At 40.7% G+C, this 25,663-nt stretch overlaps 1 protein-coding gene across 3 annotated transcripts; it reads left to right on the top strand.

Annotated features, from left to right (window-relative positions):
- The first annotated feature begins 563 nt into the window (after positions 1–563).
- Positions 564–25,532, top strand: NDUFAF1 (NADH:ubiquinone oxidoreductase complex assembly factor 1). 3 transcript variants are annotated; one of them, XM_086710410.1, is made up of 6 exons: positions 565–853; positions 4,540–4,654; positions 5,484–6,129; positions 10,381–10,566; positions 23,938–24,012; positions 24,763–25,532. In XM_086710410.1, exons 3-6 carry the CDS (start codon positions 5,554–5,556, stop codon positions 24,910–24,912), a joined length of 987 nt encoding a protein of 328 aa, XP_086566536.1. In that variant the 5' UTR covers positions 565–853; positions 4,540–4,654; positions 5,484–5,553; the 3' UTR covers positions 24,913–25,532. The 3 variants fall into 3 exon arrangements, with proteins under 3 accessions (XP_086566537.1, XP_086566536.1, XP_086566535.1); XM_086710409.1 differs by lacking the exon at positions 4,540–4,654 and having other exon boundaries at positions 567–853; XM_086710411.1 differs by lacking the exons at positions 4,540–4,654; positions 10,381–10,566 and having other exon boundaries at positions 564–853.
- The last annotated feature ends 131 nt before the right edge of the window (positions 25,533–25,663 follow it).

Raw genomic sequence — 25,663 nt, 5'->3', positions numbered from 1 at the left:
GAAACTTGGAAAAGACTGGAATTAATTGCCGGGGGTTACAATTCATTCGAATACTTGCTAAGAGCTTAATTCCTGCTAGCACAGTGCTAATTGCTGAGGACAGAAGAACAGCATAGTTCTGGACCCAAGAAGCTCACAGAGTGGCAGAGGAAGTGAGAAGTGAATACTTAAGACACAATGTTGAAAGTGCTTAAACAGCGGTGTGCAATGGATACAGAAGTTCTGGAGAGTGGGCGGCCCCATTGGGGAGGATTTGGGTAGGACTGGTAGGACGGTTTGCTGTCCAGGTGCGTGGTGGGTCTCCAAAGATTCCGGGGGAGGGGCGATTCCAAGGAGATCCAGTCCTCTGAGGCCATGGGCAGCTTTTAGGTGCTTGCGGGGAGAGGCGGCAAGAGGGGACTCTGGCGCCCGGGGACGAAAGGACGTTAGCAGTATTTGGGTCCTGTTTGAAAGATGAGAGGTGGAATTTGCAGCCTGAAGCAGGGATGCAGAAAGGGAAGGAGAAAAGCGTCTCTAAACTCTCCGCCACTTTCTCACACAAGGCAGAAGAGATCAGGAGGGGGTAAACGGAGCCCTTTGGGAGGCTGTTCGACCAAAAGCCTGAATTCGCCGGGCTCCGGAAATCTTGTTTCTCTTCTTCGGACTGCGCCTCGGCCGGAACTCTAGTGCCCTAAGGTCTGGTTTGGCGCCGGACTGGAAAAGCAGACGGACGCACACGAAGAAAGTGGAGTACCCGGTCGCGAAAAGCGGAGATCCGGGTGGAAGTCACTCGCGCGCTCCGGCGGGGAGGCCAGCAAGCACCGGCAGGCTGTTAGCACGTCCGGGACGTGGGAGGGCCACACAGCCCCAGCAGGTGAGGCCTGACAGGGCTGCCTCTCCGTGGCACGGTCCCGACCGTTCCCCCGAATCAGATCCGGAGTTAAAACACAGGGGTCGAGGGTTAGTTTTGCCACTTACTAGCTGTATGACCTCGGTTAATTTATTCTTGGAACCTCCGTTTCCTCGTCTTTGTAATGGGAACAGTTATAGCACTTCTCTCAGGGTTGTTGTGAGGAGTCAATGAAATATACTTAGAACAGTTTCTGGCACATGGTAAGCCCTGGGTATATAATCTTTACTAAGACTACTCTCTTTTAGCTCAGTGGGTTCCGTTGCCGTCAAAATTCATCAACTTCGGCACCGGATCATCCATTTGATGGGTTTTACTTTATGTTTATTGGTAAAAATACAAAGCAAAATTTTATAATTAAATTTATGTTATTAGAGAAGTAACAGCACTATTAAGAATGTGGAAAATAGGGTGAATAATGTTACTCATAATCCCATCCTATATACAGCTTTAAGCCTTTTTTCACCACCCAAAACTTTTTTGTCTCTGCATTTTTATGCTTGCAATATTTGTATATATGCAGTTTGGATTCCTCCTTATTTGCTACTTAGTAGTGTAGCCTATGGTTGGGGTTCTCGAGAATCTTTTATGATTGTACAAATTCCATTTTGTAGGATTATCATTTGTTTCCCAAATTCCTTAATATATAGAGATAAAATTATTTAAGCACAATCAGTGAGGGAAATTGAAATATTACCTTTGATTCCAGGACCTCAGATCAACTGTTTTTAATTTCCTGGTTCCCTTCTTTTTTTAGTCCATGTGAAAATATACTGTTTGCATGGTTTTCATTTATTCAGCAAACATCATTGGGCATCAGTTATGTTTAAGCCATGGTCCTTATGATTAAGGAGGTCACACTAGTGAGGTAGACAGATAAAAGTGATATTCTAACATTATGTAAGGGCGAAAGAGGGGTATGCACGGATTGTCAGGAGAGTATGGAGGAAGAGTAATGTCATTGCCCCCTGGTGGAAGGCAACCAGGAACATGACTATAGTTGAACATGAGCTTATTACTTCTTACAGTGAGAAAAAACACATACCATAGGAAACCATGTAACATCTAAGTAAGAGAGTGTTAAAAGGGATTTATTATTGGATTTAGGTTTGTGTTAAGTGATTTGGGGGAAAGTAGTCTGGAAGTGGAGGTAATTCTATGACTGGGAATGTGAAGTCTTATCTATCTAGTGTTAGGCTAATGCCATGATTGGTCAACATATACCAGTCATTCAGGGCACCTGGGTGGCTCTCGGTTAAGTGTCCAGACTCTTTGGCTCAGGTCATGATCTGTTTGTGGGATCGAACCCTGCATCAGGCTCTGCACTGACAGGAGCCTGCTTGGGATTGTCTCATTTCTTGCTCTCTGCCCTGCCCCCCTCACTCACAGACTCTCTCTCAAAATAAATAAACTTAAAAAAGATATGTTAGTCATTCATATTAGCGAAGATAGTAGAATATTTGGTCATTTTTGTGGTTTCAACAGTGGGTTTTTTTTTTTTTTTTGGTATGTGTTCAGACAGGATTACAGTTGGTCTTTTTTAAAAATTATTATTATTTTTTTAATTTTAGAGAGACCGTGCACAAGCGGGGGAGAGGGGCACAGGGAGGGAAACTGAGAATCTTAAGCAGACCCCACACTCAACACAGAACCTCACAAGGGGCTTGATCCCATGACCTGAGCCGAAATCAAGAGCTGGACGCTCAGCTGACTGAGCCACCTAGGTGCCCCTACAGTTGGTCTTGATGGAGCTGAGGTTATTGCCCATGGATATGAGGCAATAGATCGGGACTTGGGCACATTTTGGAGGGCCTTGTGTTTGAATTTCTGGGGAGGAATTGCTGACTTATTATAAGGGGAGTGCAGTCAGATTTAGACAAATCCCTTTTGTTGCCTGTCAAAGGATAGATCGGGAGAAGTAGAGGAGATCAGAGTCAAGGAGATGTGTTCGAATTTTGCTACTTAAAGAGTATCCTATGGACCAATGACAAGGGCATCGTTTGGGGGCTTGTTAGAAATACAGAATCTCAGGCCTTATCCTATACCTACTAAATCAGAATCTGCATTTTAAAGTGATTTAAGAAAAAATTTTTAATGCTTATTTTTGAGAGAGAGAGAGACAGAGCACAAGTGGGGGAGAGGCAGAGAGAGAGAGAGAGACAGACAGACAGACAGACAGACAGAATCCGAAGCAGGCTCCAGGCTTTTAGCTGTCAGCACAGATTCTGATGCGGGGCTCAAACTAATGAATCGCAAGATCGTGACCTGAGCCAAAGTCAAAAGCTGGATGCTTAACCCACTGAGCTACAGAGATGCCCCAATTCATAGGCACTTAAAGTTTGAGAAGCCCTTTGTTGGGAAGTTACAGTAGTCCTGGTAAGAAGCAATAAGACCCTGAACCAAGACACTGGTTGAGGAAGTGGGGAATTGTGGAGGTATTATTTAACATATATTACAAGTCTCCTGCATGCCTGGCACCATCCTGGGAGCTGGAAGTACCACAGTGAGGATGGTCTCCCTCGCCAGACTGGAGTGTCTTGATGGAAGAGACTAATGAAGAAATTGCAGTAAACTAGTAGGGAAAGTGTAAGCCCAGGATGCAGTAAGATTACATTAGAGGGATGCAGGTGCTGGTGAAGTTGAATCGTCAAGGAAGGGTTCTTGGAGGGGTAAGGGATGTTGAAGCTGAGTTCCAAAGGATAAGGTAGCTAGGCAAAATCTGTGGAGGGCATTCCTGGCCTAGGAACAGCAATCAGCCAAAGACTGAAGCCCAGAGAAGGGAGTACTGGTTGGCACTTGGTGGACCACAGGTGTTTAGCCAGGATTGGAGTAGAGAGTGGGATGTGACTAGAGGTGAGGTTGGGGAGATGAATGGAGGCCAGATGTGGAGTCTTTAGACCCTGTGGAGAAAGTTGGCCTTTATTCTGAAGACCATGAGGGAGTCCCACATGTGTTTTAATCAGAGAAGATAAGTGATCAGTTTTATGTTTTAGGCCCTTCTAGATGCTGAGAGGTGGGATGAGGTAGAGGTGGTGGCAGCAAGCCTGGAGGCAGGGAGCAGAGTGCAGTGTTCTAGAAGAAAGAAAGTGGTGATTCCCCTGATGTGAGGAGTGAGGGAGGAGGGGCACTCTAGAAGATTGACCACTCCTTGGTTGTAGTTAGGGTGGTCTGGGCACCATTTAGTTGTAGACTACTAGGCAGTTGAAGCAGGTGAGCCAGATTGTTGGATTTTGGCATTTTTGAGGCTTTTTTTTTTCTTTTAAGTTTTTAGTGTTCTGTTTATTTCCTCATTCAGCATCATGTTCTGACTAGTGGATGAATTTTTGTTTTTGTTTTTCCTTTCTCCTGGTCTTTGGGCCAAGATAGGAGAAAGACAAAGAAATTGGCATTGCATCTTTTATTTCCTCTTAGGGGTAGCTGGAGTAAGTAGGAGAGAGAACTGTTTAGCCAAAGTTGTTATTTTACTAGAGCAATAGAACTTGTGTTGCTGATGTTTTTACTAGAAGCAGCAGCATTTAGTGGAAGGACTCAAGGCTAGGGTTCTAATTCTAGCTTCCATGCTGATTAGAAGTGTGAGCTTAGGCAAATCATTTCACCTGTTGGTGTCTATTTCCTAGAGAAAGGAAATATCTTCCTGGCTTGTCTTACAGGAGCCTTGTGTGCCTTAAATGAGATAATATATGCCAGGTGGTTTGAAAACCTTACTGGATCAGAGAATGCTCTTGTAGCCTTCTTTCCATCTGATCTTCAGAAGAATACCTTATGGTAAGTAGAGGAGGTGTTAACACAGCCTTACCCCTGAGGAAATGGAGGCTTCAAAAGATTAATAGCTTTACCAGAGGATAAAGAGCTTTATTAGGTTTAGCCATATGAAATTGCCAATAGTCACAATGTTCATAACCTAATAAGTGGGCATGTTTTCTGACTCCACATACAATGTACCCTGTAGTCCCTGTTTGTATAGATGAAGTGCTAAAATGTTGTCAGTTATCCTAGGTCTTGGAGTGAATTAGTTGAGTATTTTATTTTAGGTATCAATGATTTCTTTAAAAATCCAGCATAAGAGCACCTGGGTGGTTCAGTCGGTTAAGCGTCCGACGTGGGCTCAGGTTGTGATCTCAGGTTTGTGAGTTTGAGCCCCACGTCGGGCTTTGTGGTGACAGCTCAGAGCCTGGAGCCTGCTTTGGATTCTGTATCTCCCTGTCTTTCTGCCCCTCCCCCACTCATGCTCTGTCTCTCAAAAAGTAAATAATCTTTAAAAAATTAAAAAAATAAAAAAATAAGAATCAGCATAAAAATTTGGTTTAAGGTCAATACAGCCTTTTGAAGTACATACTTGAATTATTTTGAGGTAATAATTAACTCCATGAAGGGGGCCTGTGTTTCTCTTCCTCTTCTCATTTTTTCACGAGGCAGGGGGATACTTTCTTTATATACTGCGTAAACAGGCTTATGTTCATAGTAGGCCCTGGGGAAGTGTTTATAGAATTAGAAAATAAGCTCATGAATTTCACAACACATGTCTTTGTTGAATTTGAAATTGTGATGCAGTCATTGCTACCCTGGTAACTCTTCAATGTCTTTTCCTTTCTAGGTGGAATTGAGCTATTTGCTGAAGCTTCTTTCCTTTGTAGCCCAGGGAGAAATTTACATTTTATCTTACTATGGCTTTGGTTCACAAGTTTCTGAGTAGCGCTTATATTTTCAGAAAATGCCTGAAGCCAAGTGTTTCCTCATGTCCATTTTTGGGTAATCGCTTTGCAGACTATTGTTCTAGTAGTCTTCAGAAACCTGTGGCTGCTCCTGGCAAAACCTCCTCTCAAAGGAATACTGAAGGGGATTTGCAAGGACATCACCAGAGAGAAGTTGCTTTGGATATAACCTCTCCAGAGGAAAAGCCGGAAGTTAGTTTTGATAAGGCAATTAAAGATGAAATAAAGAACCACTGTAGGCGTTTGAAGGATGATATTGTGAATTATTGGATCGGCCCTGAAGGCCGCCCTCTGCATGAGGTCTTGCTGGAACAAGCCAAGGTTGTTTGGCAATTCCGTGGAAAAGAGGACTTAGATAAGTGGATGGTGACTTCTGATAAGACAATTGGAGGCAGAAGTGAAGTGTTCCTGAAAATGGGCAAGAATAATCAGAGTGCACTGCTGTATGGAACTCTGAGCTCTGAGGCGCCTAAAGATGGGGAAAGTGGCCGCAGTGGGTACTGTGCAATGGTATCCAGGATTCCAAGGGTAAGTGAAGTCCCAGAGCCTCAGTTTTCCAGTGAACGGGGGTGAATTTCATTGTAGTATGAACTGTAGCAGATAGCTTTTTTTGTTTTTTATTTATTTATTTTTTCTTTTTAATTTTTTTTTTCAACGTTTATTTATTTTTGGGACAGAGAGAGACAGAGCATGAACGAGGGAGGGGCAGAGAGAGAGGGAGACACAGAATCGGAAACAGGCTCCAGGCTCCGAGCCATCAGCCCAGAGCCTGACGCGGGGCTCGAACTCACAGACTGTGAGATCGTGACCTGGCTGAAGTCGGACGCTTAACCGACTGCGCCACCCAGGCGCCCCTTTTTTTGTTTTTTAAACAAAATACTTTTTTTTGAGGTTTATTTATTTTGAGAGACTGAGAATTCGAGTGGGGAAGGGACAGAAAGAAAGGGAGGGAAAGAGAATCCTATTGCGCCACTCGAACTCAGGAGCTGTGAGACCATGAACTGAGCCGAAATCAAGAGTTGGATGCTTAACTGAGTCACTCAGTTGCCCCTACAGATAGCTTTTGTTTCTATGAGTGAAAACACCTGGTAGGTCATCTGTGTCAGTGGGGTTAAGTAACTACGGGGCACAGGTGTAAAGCAAAAGCATAAGGGGGAAGCGGTTCCTGAGGAGGGGGCACTTGTTTCTGGGCATCACTTTGGGTCAGGGTGGGACATTCTTATGTTTGAGGAGCTCTGAGAAGTCAGACATTTGAACAATGATCTCGGGAGATATGCGTCTTCTCTAATAGACCACAGTCCCTGTGATGGCCAGAGATTCATTAGGGTGGATGTAGGGTCAGCATGTAGTTTTTATTTGTTTTTTTAAGTAAACTTTTTTATTTTAGAAAAGTTTTAGTTTTACTGAAAAATTGTGCAGATAGTACAGAAGGCTCCATATGCCCCTCACCCACCTTCTCCAATTGTTGCTATCTTACATTGCTTTCGTACATTTGTCACAATTAGGAAACCAACATTGGTACATTACTATTAACTAATTCCAGACACTATTTGTATTCCAGTAGTTTTTCCACTTGTACTTTTTCTGTCCCGGGATCCCAGCCGGGACACCACATTATATCTAGTTGTCATGTCTCCTTAGGCTCCTCTACCATGTAATAGTTTCTTAGTCTTTCCTTATTTTTCCTGAGGATTTGAGAAATCCTGGTCAGGTAGTTTGTGGAATAATCCTCAATTTGGGATTTTCAGATGTTTTTTTCTCCTTGTAAGACTGGGTTTTTGGTTTTTTAGGAAGAATACCACAGAGCTGAAGTACTGTTTTCATCACATCATATCAGGAGTACATGCTAGCAATGTGACTTATCATTGATGTGTTAACCTTGATCCCCTGGTCAGGATAGGGTTTGCCAGATTACTCTGTTGTTACTATTTGTTTTTCTTCTTTCCATACTCTTCTTTGGAAGCAAGTCACTAAGAGCATCCTACATTCAAGGCATGGGAGCAGGGCATGGGGTTAAGTTCTGTCTCCTTAAAGGGATGGTATTTTCATATATTATTGGGTATTCTTCAGAGAAGAAGTTTTGTTTTTCTCCGACTTTATTTAGTCAGCCAGTCATTTTGTATGGACTCGTACTTCGGGTTATAATCCAGTGCTATGTTATTTATTTTGTTGCTCAAATTGTTCCAGCTTTGGCCATTGGAAGCTCTTTCAAGTTGGTTTTTATCCTTTTGACATGCCTCCATTTTTTTGTTTTTTAGAACTTTCTGGCACTATAAGATGTCCTAAGCACATTTTGTATTTTCTCTGTCCCAGACCTAGAACTGGCCATTTCCCAAAAGAGCCCTGATGCCTTTTTTTGGAGAACGGTATTAGAAACCCAGATCTGGGTGCTGAGTATGCTTGTTGCTACTGGGTTGACAGTACTTCCAGGACCTCTCAATGGACACAGCAGGAAATACAGGGATGTATACCAATCGTGGAAACACGTCTGTAACTATTTCTGTACAAGCCAAATAGGAGTTCATACCGTGCTGACTCTAATATAGTACCATGTGGTTCATTTTCAGCTTCTCCCTCTTACCTATAACTTCGTACTGTAATAATGTGAGAAACCTGTCTCCCATTAGTTACCATCAACTTAACCTGTTAATTCAACCCCAGTGTACATGCAAAACAGTTTCAGAACTTTTAAGTTTTTTTAATTAAAAAAATTTTTTTAACTTATTTATTTTTAATATTTGTTTATTTTTGACAGAGAAAGAGAGTGTGAACAGGGGAGGGGCAGAGAGGGAAGGAGACAACAGAATCTGAAGCAGGCTCCAGGCTCTGAGCTGTCAGCACAGAGTCTGATGCAGGGCTCAGAATCACAAACTATGGGATCATGACCTGAGTCAAAATTGGATGCTTAACCAACTGAGCCACCCAGGCGCCCCAGCAGTTTCAGAACTTTTAACCCATAACCCTGTGAGAAACAACTTTACCGACTAGAGTACACTGGGTATACATAGTTTCCTTTGTCTTTAGTTTTACAGTTTCCCATCAGAGCATTATTTTCTAGAGTTACTTAGGTTAGCTCCTTTGTCTCACAACCAGTCTATGGCTTTTTGCAAATTTGCTGACTGGGTGTTGTTTCAGGGCTACCTGGACAGGCTCTCATGCCTGGCCTTGGCCATAGCCTCTGGATGTTTGCTTGGCTATTGTACTCTAAGGAGAAAGGCAAATGTTAGTTACCAGGGTCCCTCTCTCCAGATAATGATGAGAAAGAAAGGTATGTGTTCTTTCAGAGACAAGTATGCATATAAAGATTTTTTTTCTTTCCAGTGCCTGAAATCCACAGAATGGATTTGGTCATTCCACAGTAGAAAATAATTCTATGGCTGGATAAACACTGGGGAGTAATGAAAATAGGCGATACAATTTATTAAGTGTGCCTTGCCAGTCCTCTTGCTACTTTGTGTGTGTGTGTGTGTATATATATATGTATATATATATATATACACACACACGTACATATACATATATACACATATATACATATATATGTATGTACACATATATATATGTACATACACATATATACATATATCCCTTTAATTCCTCACAACAATCCTGTAAAGTGTGGTCATCCTAATTATATAGATGAGGAAACTGAGGCTTTGGGAGAGTTAACAACTTGTCTAAAGTTACACAGCTAGTAAGTAAGATAGTTCATATCTGAGCACTGCTATTCTCGAAATCAGATTACCTTTGAGAATGCTGTAAATAAACACCTTTTTAAATTAACACTAAATTCCATTTTCCATGAGAGACAGTATAGGTAGTTGTTAAGAATACAGATTTTGGAGGGGCACCTGAGTGGCTCAGTTGGTTGAGTGACTGCAGCCCGGGTCATGATCTTACAATTCGTGAATTCGAGCCCTGCATTGGGCTGTTTGCTGCCTGCTTCAGATTCTGTGTCTTCCTCTCTCTCTCTCAAAAATAAATAAACATTAAAAATTTTTTTTTCTTTTTAAATATAGATTTTGGAATTAAATGGCACTGGATCTACCATTTCCTAGTTGAGTGCTCAGTTTCTTCATTTGTAAGCTGGAACACAATGATAGTACCTATCTCAGAGGGCTGTGAGGATGAAATTATGCATTCACAGTGTTTATGTAGGTTTTCAGTGGGTGGTAGCTATTGTTATAAAAGAGCGATTTTAAAACTCGAGCTCTTTCATAGTTTTCTGATTTATAGGAAGGCAGCTGTCACTGCCCACTCAGAATCCATTACTTGATAGGACCAGGGGAAAAAAAGGTACATACAGCAATTCATTTCCATTCATTGATACATATGAGTGCCTACCACATATCAACACTGTCCTGGGCCAATCATGTCCTGAACATTACCTTTGAAGCATAAATACGGGGCACCTGGGGGGTGCATTTGGTTAAGCGTCTGACTCTTGATCTCGGCTCAGGTTAAGAGTTTGAGCCCTGCGTTGGGCTTTGTGCTGTGTGGAACCTACTTGGGATTCTCTCTCTTTCTGCCTGTCCCCCAATTGTGCACGCATACATGCTTTCTATCTCAAAATAAGTGACCATTAAAAAAAAGAGAAACATAAATACTATGTCAGTATTTTATGCTAAAAAAATAATCCCCAGATTTATCTGCCTCCTTATGGTAGAAGGGCAAACTAGGTAGAAAAATGCCAGTGGATCCTTTCGATACTTCAAAAGATGACTAATTTTGCTAGTGGTGGAAAATGAGATGAACTTAATTTTCCTTTCTGCACCTTAGGGCCCTTTCGAGAGAAAGAGGTCTTATGATTGGTCCCAGTTCAACACTCTGTATCTCCGTGTACGTGGAGATGGTCGGCCTTGGATGGTGAATATTAGACAGGACACGGATATAATCCAGAGGAAGAATCAAATGTACAGTTACTTCATGTTCACCCGTGGGGGGCCCTACTGGCAGGAGGTCAAGGTAACAGCATAAGTCTTTATTGTGTATGAAAATGAAGTCTTTTGAAATCATGGCTATCCTGTAGTTTTTTGTGTGTTTTTTTTTTCCTTATTAATCCCTTTTGGAAGGTGTGGAAAGAGAAAGAAGGAAGATGTTCTAGGGGTGAGATTTATATAAGTGATTTTTTCTTTAATTAATATAAATGTTAGTTTCCTAACCAGTAAATATTTCTCATAAGGATATGGCCAGGTCCAGGGTAAATCATGGGTACATCTCTGCTCTGTGCCCAAGTAGATGTTTCTTCTTAAGTTTCCACCACATCCCCTCTAACAGGCAACTCTATTAAGCTAGTATCCCTAGCTTAGGAGAAAGTCTTCTTAGGAGCAATACATACTTCATATTTTACAATCAAAATTTTTATTCATTTTTTGGTAATATAAGGCACTGTTACTTTGTGAGAGTAAGCTTTAAGAAGGTAAAAATGTTCACCTAGAGGAAAAGAGGTAGAAATTAAGGGAATGAATTTCAATTTCACATTCTTTTCTTCTGTCTACTGAAGGTTTTTAATACATAAACTCCAAAGAAAGTCCCTGTTTTGCTTATACTTAAACCTAAGGGTCATTCTAGATTGCTTTCTCCCTTACCCCACATATAGTCTGTTTAGCACATTCTGTCACCTGTACTGTACCTAGAGTCTGACCATTCTAGCCATCTCTCCCACTCACCCTAGTCCAGGCCTTTGGATTTACTACAGCATCCTCTTCATGGTTTTGCCCCCTAAAATTCACTTTCCACTCAGCTGCCAGAGTGATCTAACACATAGTGCAGACTACATCAGTCACATGCTTAAAACCCTCCAGTGGCTTCTCATTGCAATTAGAATAAAGCCCAAACTCCTTAACATGGTCTACTGGGCCTACAGTATCAGACCCGTCTTTATCCTCAGTCTCCCTGCCTACCTTCTTCCTCCATACTGGCCCCTTTTCTGTGTATCACACCCAACAAGCTCACCTCCATCTCAGAGCCTGTGTACTTCATGTTGTATCTGCTTGGTAGGCTTTTCACCTTCTTGTTCTTCCTTGTCATTCACCTCTCAGCTCAAAAGGCCTCAGAGATGCCTGACCCCTGTAGCTAGAGTTGTATCCTCTAACCCAGTCACTAACACTACCCTGTTTACTTTTTTCATAGAACTTATCACTAAGTAAAATTATTTTGTTCATTCACTTGTCTCTTTATTATCACTTTCTACCCTGCACCCCTGGAACATAAATTCTGTAAATTCTGTGAGCAGGAACCTTGTCTGTATTGTCTCCCTTGCTGTCTCCCCTGCACCTGAGCAGTGCCTAGCATATAACAGACACTTGATGCATATTTCTGCATTAATATAGTTACATAAGCAAAAAATTACTACATATGTAACACTTGTATACAAATAGTATATATAACAAATTATTATTACTTTAAAATGTTTAGTTTTGAGAGAGAGAAAGAACACGTGAGCAGGAAAGAGACAGAGAGAGAGGGTGACAGGATCTGAAGCAGGCTCTGAGCTGTTAGCCCAGAGCCCAAATAAGGGGTCAAATCCACGAACCATAAGATCATGACCTGAGCCAAAGTTGGATGCTTAACTGACTGAGCCACACAGGCGCTCCAGTATAATGAATTATTAAACTAGGATTTCATACAGAAAATTTGGAAAATCCCGAAAAGGAAAAAAAATTAACCACCACCCAAAGGTAAAATACTTTTGGTGTGTACCTTCCAGATCTTTCTTTCTTTCTTTCTTTCTTTCTTTCTTTCTTTCTTTCTTTCTTTCTTTCTTTCTCTCTCTCTCTCTCTCTCTCTCTTTCTTTCATTCATTCATTCATATCCAAGTTAGTTAGCATATAGTGCAACAATAATTTCAGGAGTAGATTCCTTAATTCCCCTTACCCTTTTAGCCCATCCCCCCCCTCCCATAACCCCTCCAGCAACCCTCTGTTTGTTCTCTATATTCAAGAGTCTCTTATGTTTTGACCCCCTCCCTGTTTTTATGTGATTTTTTTTTTAACGTTTATTTATTTTTGAGAAGAGAGAGAGCATGAGTGGGGGAGGAGAGAGAAAGAGGGAGACACAGAATCTGAAACAGGCTCCAGGCTCTGAGCTGGAGCCCCCCGACACAGAGCTCCAACTCATGGACTGTGAGATCATGACCTGAGCCGAAGTCTGACGCTTAACCGACTGAGCCACCCAGGCGCCCCTGTTTTTATATGATTTTTGTTTCCCTTTCCTTGTGTTCATCTGTTAAATTCCTCATATGAGTGAAGTCATATGATATTTGTCTTTCTCTGACTAATTTCGCATAATACCCTCTAGTTCCATCCATTTAGTTACAGATGGCAAGATTTCATTCATTTTGATTGCCAAGTAATACTCCATTTTGTGTGTGTGTGTGTTTGTGTGTGTGTATGTAGACACATACACACACACGCATGCGCATACACATATATTACCGCTTCTTCTTTATCCATTCACTCATTGATGGATATTTGAGCTCTTTCCATGCTTTGGCTATTGTCAATAGCCAGTGTTTACTGCTGTAAACATTGGGGCGAATGTGCCCCTTCAAATCAGCATATCTGTATCCCTTGGGTAAATACCTAGTAGTGTAATTGCTGGGTCATAGGGTAGTTCTATTTTAATTTTTGAGGAACCTCCATACTGTTTTCCAGAGTGGCTGGACCAGTTTGCATTCCCACGAGCAGTGCAAAAGAGATCCTCTTTCTCTACATCCTCGCCAACATCTGTTGTTGCCTGAGTTGTTAATGTTAGCCATTCTGACAGGTGTGAGGTGGTATCTCATTGTGGTTTTGAGTTGTATTTCCCTGATGATGAGTGATGTTGAGCATTTTTTCATGTGTCAGTTGGCCATCTAGATGTCTTCTGTAGAGAAGTTTGTCTTTTGCCCATGTCTTCACTGGATGATTTGGTTTTTGGTTGTTGAGTTTGATAAGTGCTTTATAGATTTTGGATACTAACCCTTTATTTGATATGTCATTTGCAAATATCTTCTCCCATTGCATTGGTTGCCTTTTAGTTTTGCTGATTGTTTCCTTCCCTGTGTGGAAGCTTTTTATCTTGATGAGATCCCAATAGTTCATTTTTGCTTTTGTTTCCCTTGCCTCTGGAGACATACTGAGTATGAAGTTGCTGTGGCCGAGATCCAAGAGGTTTTTCCTTGCTTTCCCCTCTATGATTTTGATGGTTTCCTGTCTTACATTTAGGTCTTTCATCCATTTTGAGTTTGTTTTTGTGTATGGTGTATGACAGTGGTCCAGGTTCATTTTTCTGTATGTCACTGTCCAGTTTCCCAGCACCATTTGCTAAAGAGACTATTCCATTGGATATTCTTTCCTGCTTTGTCAAAGATTAGTTGACCATACTTTTGTGGGTCCATTTCTGGGTTCTCTATTCTATTGCATTGATCTGTTTTTGTGCTAGTATCATACTGTCTTGATGATTACAGCTTTGTAATATGTCTTGAAGTCTGGAATTATGATGCCTCCAGCTTCAGTTTTATTTTTCAAGATTGCTTTGGCTATTCGGGGTCTTTTCTGGTTCCATACAAATTTTAGGATCATTTGTTCTAGCTCTGTGAAAAATGCTGGTATTATTTTGATAGGTATTGCATTGAATATGTAGATTGCTTTGGGTAGTATTGACATTTTAACAATGTTTGTTCTTCCAATCCAGGAGCATGGAATGTTTTTCCATTTTTTTGTGTGTTCCTCAATTTCTTTCATAGGCTTTCTATAGTTTTCAGTGTATAGATTTTTCACCTCTTTGGTTAGATTTATTCCTAGGTATTTTATGATTTTTGGTGCAATTGTAAATGGGATTGATTCCATGATTTCTCTTTCTGTTGCTTCATTATTGGTGTATAGGAATGCAAGTGATTTCTGTGCATTGATTTTATATCCTGCGACTTTGCTGAATTCATGGATCAGTTCCAGCAGTTTTTTGGTGGAATCTTTTGGGTTTTCCAAATAGAGTATCATGTCATCTGTGAAGAGTGAAAGTTTGACCTTCTCCTGGCTGATTTGGATGCATTTTATTTCTTTGTGCTGTCTGATTGCTGAGGCTAAGACTTCCAATACTATGTTGAATAACAGTGGTGAGAGTGAACATCCCTGTCTTGTTGCTGACCTTAGGGGAAAAGCTCCCAGTTTTTCCCATTGGAGGATGATATTAGCATTGGGTCTTTCATATACGGCTTTTATGATCTCAAGGTATGCTTCTATCCCTACTTTCTTGAGGGTTTTTATCAAGAAAGGATGCTGTATTTTGTCAAATGCTTTCTCTGCATCTATTGAGAGGATCATGTGGTTCTTGTCCTTTCTTTTATTGATGTGATGTATCACATTGATTATTTTACAGATCTTGAACCAGCTCTGCATCCCAGGTATAAATCCCACTTGGTTGTGGTGAATAATTCTTTACTGTATTGTTGGATCCAGTTGGCTAGTGTCTTGTTGAGAATTTTTGATCCATGTTCATCAGGGAAATTTGTCTATAGTTCTCCTTTTTAGTGAAGTCTTTGTCTGGTTTTGGAATCAAGGTAATGCTGGCTTCATAGAACGAGTTTGGAAGTTTTCCTTCCATTTCTATTTTTTGGAACAGCTTCAAGAGAATAGGTGTTAACTCTTTAAATGTTTGGTAGAATTCCCCTGGAAAGCCATCTGGCCCTGGACTGTTGTTTTTTGGGAGATTTTTGATTACTAATTCTATTTCTTTGGTGGTTATGGGTTGGTTCAGATTTTCTATTTCTGCCTGTTTCAGTTTTGGTAGTTTATATGTTTCTAGGAATTTGTCCATTTCTTCCAGATTGCCCATCTTATTGGCATATAATTGCTCATAATATTCTCGTATTAATGTTTGCATTTCTGCAGTGTTGGTTGTGAACTCTCCCCTTTCATTCTTGATTTTATTTATTTGGGTCCTTTCCTTTTTCTTTTTGATCAAACTGGCTAGGGGTTTATCAATTTTGTTAATTCTTTCAAAGAACCAGCTACTGGCTACATTGATCTGTTCTACTGTTTTTTGGGGGAGTTCGATAGCATTTCCTGTCTTGTGTTGGGTTTGGGTTTTATTTGCTGTTCTTTTTCCAGCTCTTTGAGGTGTAAGGTTAGGTTGTGTATCTGAGACCTTTCTTCCTTCCTTAGGAAGGCGTGGATGCTATATTCTTCCCTCTTATGACTATCTTTGCTGCATCCCACAGGTTTTGGGCTGTGGTGTTATCATTTTCATTGGCTTCCATGTCCTTTTTAATTTCTATTTTAACTTCTTGCTTAGCCCATTCATTCTTTAGTAGGATGTTCTTTAGTCTCCAAGTATTTGTTATCTTTCCAAATTTTTTCTTGTGGTTGATTTCAAATTTCATAGCATTGTGGTGTGAAAATATGCATGGTATGATCTCAGCTCTTTTTGTACTTGTTGAGGATGATCTATTCTGTGAGGGTGATCTATTCTGGAGAATGTTCCATGTGCACTTCAGAAAAATGTGTATTCTGCTTTAGGGTGAAATATTCTGAATATATCTGTTAAGTCCATCCAGTCTAGTGTGTCATTCAAAGCCATTGTTTCCTTGTTGATTTTCTGTTTAAATTATCTGTCCATTGCTGTAAGTGGGGTGTTGAAGTCCCCTGCTATTATGGCAATGACTTTGTGATTAATTGATTTATATATTTGGGTGCTCACACGTTTGGAACATAAATGTTTACAATTGTTAGGTCTTCTTGGTGGATAGACCCCTTAATTATGATATAATGATTTTCTTCATTTCTTATTACAGTCTTTATTTTAAAATCTAGATTGTCTGTTATAATTATGGCTACTCTACCTTTCTTTTGGTGACCATTAGCATGATAGATGGTTCTCCATCCCCTTATTTTCAATCTGTCTAAAATGGGTCTCTTGTAAACAGCACATAGATGGATCTTGTCTTCTTATCCATTCTGTTGCCCTGTGTCTTTTGATTGGAGCATTTAGACCATTGATGTTTAGAGTGAGTAGTGAAAGATATGAATTTATTGCCATTATGTTGCCTGTAGAGTTGGAGTTTCTGGTGGTATTCTCTGGTCCTTTCTAGTCTTTGTTGCTTTTGGTCGTTTTTTGTTTTGTTCTGTTTTGTTTTGTTTCATCTTTCCTCCCATCAGAGAGTCCCCCTTAAAATTTCTTGCTGGGCTGGTTTAGTAGTTGAACTCCTTTAATTTTTGTTTGCCTGGGAAACTTTTTATCTCTCCTTCTATTTTGAATGACAGCCTTGCTGGATAAAGAATTCTTGGCTGCCACTCTTTTCTGGCCTGCCAAGTTTCTGTGGATAGGCCTGCTGTGAACCTGATCTGTCTTCCCTTGTAGGTTAAGGACTTCTTTTTCCCTTGCTGCTTTCATGATTGTTTCCTTGCCTGAGTATTTTGTGAATTTGATAGGCCTTGTTGGTGGTCAGTTTTTGTTGAATCTAATGGGAGTTCTTTGTGCTTCCTGGATTTTGATGTCTGTGTCTTTCCCCCAGGTTAGGAAAGTTTTCCGCTATGATTTGCTCACATAAATTTCCCTTTTTCTCTCTGTTTGTCTTTTAGGACCCCTAGGATTCTGATGTTACTCCTTTTTTTTTTTTTTTTTTTAATGTTTATTTTTGAGAGAGAGAGACAGAGAGAGCGTGAGAGCATGAGCGGGGGAGGGGCAGAGAGAGAGGGAGACACAGAATCCAAAGCAGCCTCTAGATTCTGAGCTGTCAGCACAAAGCCTGATGTGGGGCTTGAACTCATGAATTGTGAGGTCATGACCTGAGTGGAAGTCAGATGCTTAACCTTAACACTGAGGTACCCAGGTGCTCCTGATGTTATACCTTTTTAATGAGTCACTGAATTCTGTAATTCTTATTTTGTCCTCTTTTGCCTTAGCTGCCTCCTTTTTTTCTACGTCATTATTCTCCATAAGTTTGTTCTCTTTATCACTGATTCGCTGCTCTGCCTCATGCGTCCTTGCCACCATGCCATCCATTCACGATTGCAGCTCAGTTATAGCATTTTTTTATTAGATCCTGACTAGCTTTTACTTCTTTTATCTCCGCAGAAAAGGATTATAATCTATTTTCAACTCCAGCTAGTATTCTTATTTTTGTGATTCTAAATTCTGGTTCAAACATCTTGCTTGTATCTGTGTTGATTAAGTCCCTGGCTCTCATTTCTTCCTGTTCTTTCTTTTGGAGTTTTGTCATTTTGAAGGAAGAAAAGGAATTAATAAAGTAAAAAAAAGAAAAAAATTTAAAAACAACACAAAGAAATCAAATAAAGGATAGTAGATCTTAGGTGTGTTTTTGTTTGGTTGTTGAAAGAGCTTGATAGAGAAAAAAGGGAAGGATAAGAAAAAAATGGGAAAGAAAAAAGGAAAACGTTTGAAAATTTGAAAAAATGAATACAATAAAATAGAATAAAATGAAATAATTTTAAAAATTTACAAAAAAGAAAAAAATACCATAGAAAAAATTAAAAATATTTTTTAATAAGTGCTTTTTTTTTTTTTTTTCCAACGTTTATTTATTTTTGGGACAGAGAGAGACAGAGCATGAACGGGGGAGGGGCAGAGAGAGAGGGAGACACAGAATCAGAAACAGGCTCCAGGCTCCGAGCCATCAGCCCAGAGCCCGACGCGGGGCTCGAACTCACGGACCGCGAGATCGTGACCTGGCTGAAGTCGGACGCTTAACCGACTGCGCCACCCAGGCGCCCCTAAAATTAAAAATATTTTTAATAAAAATGGAAAATAAGTTCTTTCTCTTGTATTCAAGAAAAGAAAAAAAATTGAATAAAAGGGCCAGCGAACAGAATAAAATACTGTTGAAATTACATCTGGTTTCCTGTAGAAATCAAACGATGAAGCACTTTATAATCTGTAAACTAAGCTGGTGGAGAGACTTGTGTTCCTGAAGAGCACGGTTGGCCTAGTTAGGTGAGGCTTAGTGAATGACTCTGTTCTCCACTAGATGGCGCTGCTTGCCTTACTGGGGTGGATTGTTGTGGTGTGTGCAGGCGTGTGGGGTGAAAATGGCATCACCCATTTCTCCCCAACTAGCAATCAAGCATCCCTCCTTTGACTAGGGATTCTGTCCACTCCCCACTTCTACACTGTCCATGACCAAGCCGTCAGGCTGCTAGGTGGCACCTCCCTCCTGAGTTTTATCTCAGATGGGGCTGTGTTTCCCAACACCTCACTTCTAAGGGACTGCAGCTTTGACCTGCTCAGACCCTCTGGGGGAGGGTCTCGCTGAGCAATGCCTGGGTTCCAGCCTGCTCCTAGGAATGTTCTACAGACTGTGCTGCTGTCGATGCCCAGAGACTGCAGCTGGGTGCCAGCCCATCCCAGAAGGTTTGCGTGATTGTGTAGCAGCAGTGTTTTAGGGATTATGGTAAATAACAACACACATCTGGCACCAGGCTTCATCCTTAATGACCTTGTTCCAGCACCAGGGAATGTGGTTATTCTCTGGGGTCCTTTGGGACCTTTGCCTGTGGGGAGGCTGCACAGCCTCTACCAAATGTCCTCCCAGAAGGGGAACCACCTCTCCTCGTGTGGCCTGAGGACCCCTTGGACCTCACTCTGCTCCTGGGGATTCACTCTTCCCACCAGAGCTCCACCAGGTATCCAGCTATGAAGTTTCAGACTCTGCACTCCTGCTGTTTAGAGTCTTAATGGAATTTAAGCCCTCTCCTTTCTCCCTTTTTTGTTTAGACCCTTGTGGCTGTTTCCACTCTTCCTTTTTCTCTGCAGCTGCTTTTGGAAGGGGGTGCTTTTCCTATACTCTCCCCCTGTCTTTGTGCTCTCTCTGCCAGCAAAAACAGCTCCCTGCCCTTGGTGGTTTCTCTCTCCTCCATTTTACCTGTCCGCACTGCATACCTTGCAGTTCTGTGGTTCAGGTTGTGCAGATTGTTGTGTTAATCCTCAAATCAGTTTTCTAGGTGTGCAAGATGGTTAATGGTTGATTTGGCTGCATTTCAGGGATGAGAGATGCAAAAAAACTCCCATGCTTTTCTGCCATCTTGGCCCCTCCCCCCAGATTTTTGTGATTCTGCCTCAAAAAAATTTTTTTAACAAAAATGTTATTGTGTCAGTGCTGTTTTATAACATATATTGTTCACTGAATTTCATATACAACTTCCTGCTGAGATACATTTTTATATCATTTTAAATTTCTTTATGATATTTTACTATATAAATAGAAGACAGTTTAGTTAGTTGTTCCTCTATTACTGGACATTTCGATTGTTTTCAGAGATTTTCACTGTTGTGCCAAACTCTGAAGTAAATATCCTTAATTATTTTCTTGGGATATATTCTCAGAAATAACATACCTAGAATAAATGGTATGTACATTTTTTAGGGCTTGCACACTGACAAATTATTCTCTGGTATCATTGCTATTTAATTGTTAACAATTACTTTCTTCCCTGAAAATACATGTAGTCCTAACTTTGGCCAGAAAGAATAGTTGTTTGCAACAGCTCTCTTTAAATTATTAAGGGAAAGTGTTGGGGAAGAGATTTTTTTTTAATCGAAGTGTTATTGACCTACAATGTTAAATTAGTTTCAGGTATACAACATAGTGATTCACCATTTATATACATTACTCAGTGCTCATTACAATAGGTGTAGTCACAAGAGGTTTTTAATTAAATGTTACTAATTGCTGTTAACTTCTGCATTAATAATTCTCCTTTAGTAAACAGAAGTGAGATGCTTAAGTATTTACTCTGATTACAGGGAGAAAACAGAGGAAAATGATGGAAAAACTATAAAATTTAGCTTACTGTCCCTTGGAAAGAGAGAACAACTGTTCATCCTTTTCTTTTTATGCAAGCTTTTAATGCAAGATTTAATGTTTCTTCTTAGCTTTTTTATCCAGCTAAAAAAAATCCAGTTCCTTTGATGTAGACAGTGTTCTTAGAGAATTGTTGTCAAAAAGATAGATTAGTTTGAGGGGACAGTAGGGTGGATGACACATGTTCCTTGAATGGCAACCAGGTAGCCTTGATTCCATTTCCAAAATATATTTTGAATAATGAGGTAGATGAAGTGTGAAACTAGGGTGCAAAATGAAAAATTGATGGGGGGGTCCCCCCCAGGTTTGTCTGACAGGAATGAAGAGAGCAGGTGAAATAGGGTGTGACTGCATTTAAATCTGCTATGTGAGCAGTGTGATCTACTGCAGTGGTGGGTTGGAATCTGAGCTTTGAATTGAGACTTTTATGTCCACAAGTGTTTTTGGTGATAAGTAATCTGAACAGCACATTAATTTTTTGGTTCACAAGTCAAAAATCTAAAATGATGTACAGTGAGAAGCCTCACTCCCACTCATGTCCCTGTTGACTCTTCCTGCTCACCCGCTCTAGGAAGCCGCTCTGTAGTTTCTTGTGTAGTTGGCAGTTTTGTTATGCAAATATAAGCAAATGTGAATACATGTTCTTATTTTGTCTAATTATACTCAAAAGTATAAATAACAAACTTTGTACATCTTTAGTGGTTTGTTTGTTTTTTTTTTTTAATTTAAATCCTAGAGAGCTTCCCTGTCGCTTTGTGGAGTTATTTTTCATTATTGTTATTTTGTTTGGCATTAAAAAAATTTATTTTTTAACGTTTATTTATTTTTGAAAGAGAGAGAGAGTTGGAGGGAGCATGAGCAGGGGAGGGGCAGAGAGAGAGGGAGACAGAATCTGAAGGAGGCTCCAGGCTCTGAGCTGTTAGCACAGAGCCCAGTGCAGGGCTCGAACCCACAAACTGTGGGATCATGACCTGAACCAAATTTGGACTCTTAACCGACTGAACCACCCAGGCACCCCTGGCATTTTCTGTTAAATGGAATTCCCATAGTTGATTCCTGTATTAATAGACACTGGGTTGTTCCCAGTTGCTGTGGTAAATTGTTTTGTTTTAAGTTTATTTTGAAAGGGAGACAAACATGAGTGGGCAAGGGGCAGAAAGAGAGGGGGAGAGAGAGAATCCCAAGAGGGCTCCACACTCTCCACACAGAGCCTGATGTGGGGCTTGAATCCGTAAGCCATGAGATCATTACTTGAGCTGAAATCAAGAGTCGGTTGCTCAACCTACTGAGCCATCCAGGAACTCTCCAATTGCTCTAGCAAATTTTTTATTATTATGTTTTTGAGGCTTTTAAAAAATTTATTTTTATACTGTGTATTCTGTCTAGATTTTTCTTAATTAAAAACATTTTTTTAAACATTTATTATTGAGAGACAGAGACAGAGCATGAGCATGGGAGGGGCAGAGAGAGCGGGAGACACAGAATCTGAACTAGGCTCCAGGCCCTGAGCTATCAGCACAGAGCCTGATGTGGGGCAAAGTCACACACCGCGAGATCATGACCTGAGCCTAATTTGGATGCTTAACCGACTGAGTCAGCCATGCGCCCCTTAATTTTTTTTTAATGTTTTTATTTTTGAGAGAGAGAGAGAGAGACAGACAGAGACAGAGCACAAGTGGGGGAGGGGCAAAGGGAGAGGGAGAGACAGACTCTGAAGCAGGCTCCAGGCTCTGAACTGTCGCACAGAGACCGACGTGGGGCTTGAACTCACAAACTATGAGATAATGACCTGAGCCGAAGTCAGACCCCCAACCGACTGAGCCACCCAGGCGCCCTAGATTTTTTTTCCTAATACATTGTAGAGGTCTGCCATTGCATCCTGTGTAGAACTACATGAAAAGAAGCAGCTGTACAGTATTGAATTGTGTGGATGCAATGTAATCTTTTAACCATTCCCCTATTTTTCCTTTTTTTTTAATTAGAAAAAGCTGTACCATTACATATTTGTCAGAGTCTATCTGTAACATAAATTCCTAAGAGTGAAGTTGGTAGGTCAAAGTTACAGCATTTCAAATTTCGCTAAATATTGCTGTTTTCTATTGCTGTGAGCGATTACCGTAAACTTAGCAGCTTCAAAAGACCCACATTAGCTTACTTGGTATGGCTGAGTTCAATGCTCAGGGCCTTAGAAGGCTAAAATTAAGGTGTCTCCTGGGCTATATTCCTTTCTGGAGGCTCTGGGGAAAAATCCACTTACAAGCTCATTAAGGTTATTGGCCAAATTCAGTTCCTGTGATTGTAGGACTAATGTCCTGGTTTCTTGACTGGTTGTCAGCTGAGGACCACTCTCAGCTCCAAGGAGCTGCCTGCATTCCTTGCCATTTCGTTTCCTCCACCTTTAGAAGAAAAAGTGGAGGATCTCCCCCACTGAATCGCTGATGCTTTTAGCTCTTTCACCAGTCCCTCCTATAGGCTCAAGTGATTAAATCGGGCCTACAGTGGATAATCTTCCCTACATTAAGGTCTGCTGCTTTAGGACCTTACTTGTGCACACTCCCTTCTCAGCAACAGAGGTTAGCATGAATACCTGGAAGAGGGTGTGTGTATACAGAAGGGGGCTTCTCGGAATCCTCCTAGACTCTTGCCTCCCAGTTGCCGGCCACTCTAAGAGTTGTACCAATCTGCACACCTACCCGCTGTATACAAGTGGGCCCATTTTCCCTCTTCCCCGTGTTTCTATTGGTTATTAAACTTTAGTTATTTGTGAAAGTTTTGTGTTTAAGATATTAGAATTTTGTTCATAAACGTTACACATATTTATCCTTTGTCTTTGCTGTCAGAAGGTTAAATTGTACTCTACTGTATCATTTTTCCTTTGGGATTTCTGGCTTAGAAAGGTTTTTATCTGTTTTCTTCTAATACTTCATTTTTTAAAAAAATGTTGGTTTATTCTTAAGAGAGAGACAGAGACACAGAGCCTGAGAGGGGGAGGGGCAGAGAGAGGAGGAGATATAGAATCTGAAGGAGGTTCCAGGCTCTGAGCTGTCAGCACAGAGCCCAATCCGGGGCTCGAACCCCCACCAACTGTGAGATCATGACCTGAGATGAACCGATGGAACCATCCAGGAGCCATCTAAAGTTTTTAAAAAATTTTTTAAAGATTTATTTTTGAGACAGAGACAGAGTGCAAGTGGGGGAGGGGCAAAGAGAGGGAGACAATTCAAAGCAGGCTCCCAGGCTGTGAGCTGTCAGCACAGAGCCTGATGTGGGGCTCAAATTCACGAACCGTGAGATCATGACCTGAGCCCAAAGTCAGATACTTAACTGACTGAGCCACCCAGGCGCCTAACTAATACTTCATTTTTAAAAAATGTATATCGATGATCAAAATGACTAGCCACTTGTCATAACTGCATGTATTAGAATTATAACGTTAGAATTAAATAACATTAGCATTAAACTATTATCGTTGCAATTCCATACAACTGCCTCACTTGCTGACATTTGAGATGTTAAGTATGTGGTTTCTTTTTCAGATTCCTTTCTCCAAATTTTTCTTCTCTAATCAAGGAAGAATCCGGGATGCCCAGTACCAGCTTCTGCTTGATAAGGTAACATTTTCCTGTACTTTCACTCAGAACTGTTCCCTTTAGTGAAACAGAACTCCTGTGAGGATCATTTCAGTTCATTTTTGAGGGCTGGCAAATGAAAGCTAAAAATTCTTGAGGCCATCCCTGTTACTCCCATATGGAGGTTGACTCAGACATATCTTGTGAGCCAAACCTCCATCCTGCAGGAATTTCCTATGGTCGTCATCATTTCAGCCTGCTCACATTTTATTTTAGCTCCAAAATAGTGAAAAGTATTGAAGTTTAGGAGGGCTACAAGGAACCTCCATTAGACATACATGCTGACCTTACCAGTCTGAAGTGGACACTTTGGAGAGGGAAGAGAAAGTAGAAGGTAGAAAATCAGCCCTGCACTTAGGATTTGCTACAGCATTTGAGAACTCTGGTGTACTTGCTAAGGGCTGATAGTGTCAAGACCCAGCTATGTTAAATTCTTTTTTTTTAAACGTTTTTGAGAGTGGAGAGTGAGCCCTGCGCATCCATGTTAGCAGAGAGAGAGGGAGCCGTAGAATCTAAAGCAGGCTACAGGCTCTGGGCTGTTAGCACAGGGCCCCATGTGGGGCTTGAACCCCTGAACTGAGAGATCATGACCTGAGCCAAAATCGGACGCTTAACTGACTGAGCCACCCAGGTGCCCCAAGACCTAGTTATATTAATCACCTCAGGAACTTCAAAACTCCAGGAATGGTATCAGTATATGAGATTTTGATCAATTTCTGTATTTCAATGTAGATCTCTTCTGTTGGATTCACCCTGGCTGATAAAGTAGATGGTCCATTCTTCCTGGAAATAGATTTTATTGGAGTTTTTGCTGATCCAGCCCATACAGAAGAATTTGCTTATGAAAATTCTCCAGAGCTTAACCCAAGACTTTTTAAGTAGTAGAGATGGTATGGTAATTTTGTACTACCAAACTGCATAGTATCATCCATGATGACAGAGACAAAATATTTAACAGCTTCCCATTAACGGCTGGTATGTATTCCCTGAGACAAAGCTAAATGCTGTTGCCAAGAAAGGCCCCATAGTGGGAGACACAGCATGAAACCAGGTTCTAAGCTGCACTTCAGCTTAAAGAATGCAAGTCCTGATGTGGAGATAATAGGTAAAGAACTTAACTGTTTTGGATTAGAATGATTCCTGTTAGGAACTATTCCTGCCCAAGTTGGTATTGTCAAAGCAGGGTGTCTCTAAGATGATTGTTGATGTCTTTGTCTCTCTCTGTTCCTCATAGGTTTCTTTTGTTTTCTAATCCATCATTTGAGGAAAGGAGACTGTTAAAGATTGCTATACAATTCAGTGATTTTTTAGTATATTCACAGAATTGTCAATCCTTACCATAAGCTAATTTTAGAAAATTCTATCAAGCCTAAAAAGAAACTGTAATTGAGTGCCCTTTGCAGGCACTCATTCTCCCAGCCCCAGTATCTATGGATCTACTTTCTTCATGGGTTTATCTTCTCTGGATATGTCTCCTACAAATAGAATCCAATAATATGTGATCTTTTATGTCTGGTGGTTTTTCATTTAGCATAAATGTCTTTGAGATTTATCCATGTTATATCATGTTATGGTGTACTAAAAAAGAATGAGGTACTAATAATTTTTAATCCATTCATCCATTAATGGACAG

The sequence above is a fragment of the Puma concolor genome, chromosome B3 (assembly GCF_028749965.1).
Source record: "Puma concolor isolate L17-30 chromosome B3, mPumCon1.1.hap2, whole genome shotgun sequence".
Taxonomy (NCBI): Eukaryota; Metazoa; Chordata; class Mammalia; order Carnivora; family Felidae; genus Puma; species Puma concolor.
The sequence above is the reverse complement of the archived record's forward strand: the minus strand, read 5'-3'. Positions and strand labels throughout refer to the sequence as shown.

Excerpts from the sequence above, each read along its gene's own strand:
- NDUFAF1 (XM_086710410.1), top strand. The coding sequence starts at position 5,554 with ATGGCTTTGGTTCACAAGTTTCTGAGTAGCGCTTATATTTTCAGAAAA. Across the intron at positions 10,567-23,937 it reads CCTACTGGCAGGAGGTCAAG|ATTCCTTTCTCCAAATTTTT; the intron begins GTAACAGCATAA and ends TTTCTTTTTCAG. Across the intron at positions 24,013-24,762 it reads ACCAGCTTCTGCTTGATAAG|ATCTCTTCTGTTGGATTCAC; the intron begins GTAACATTTTCC and ends ATTTCAATGTAG.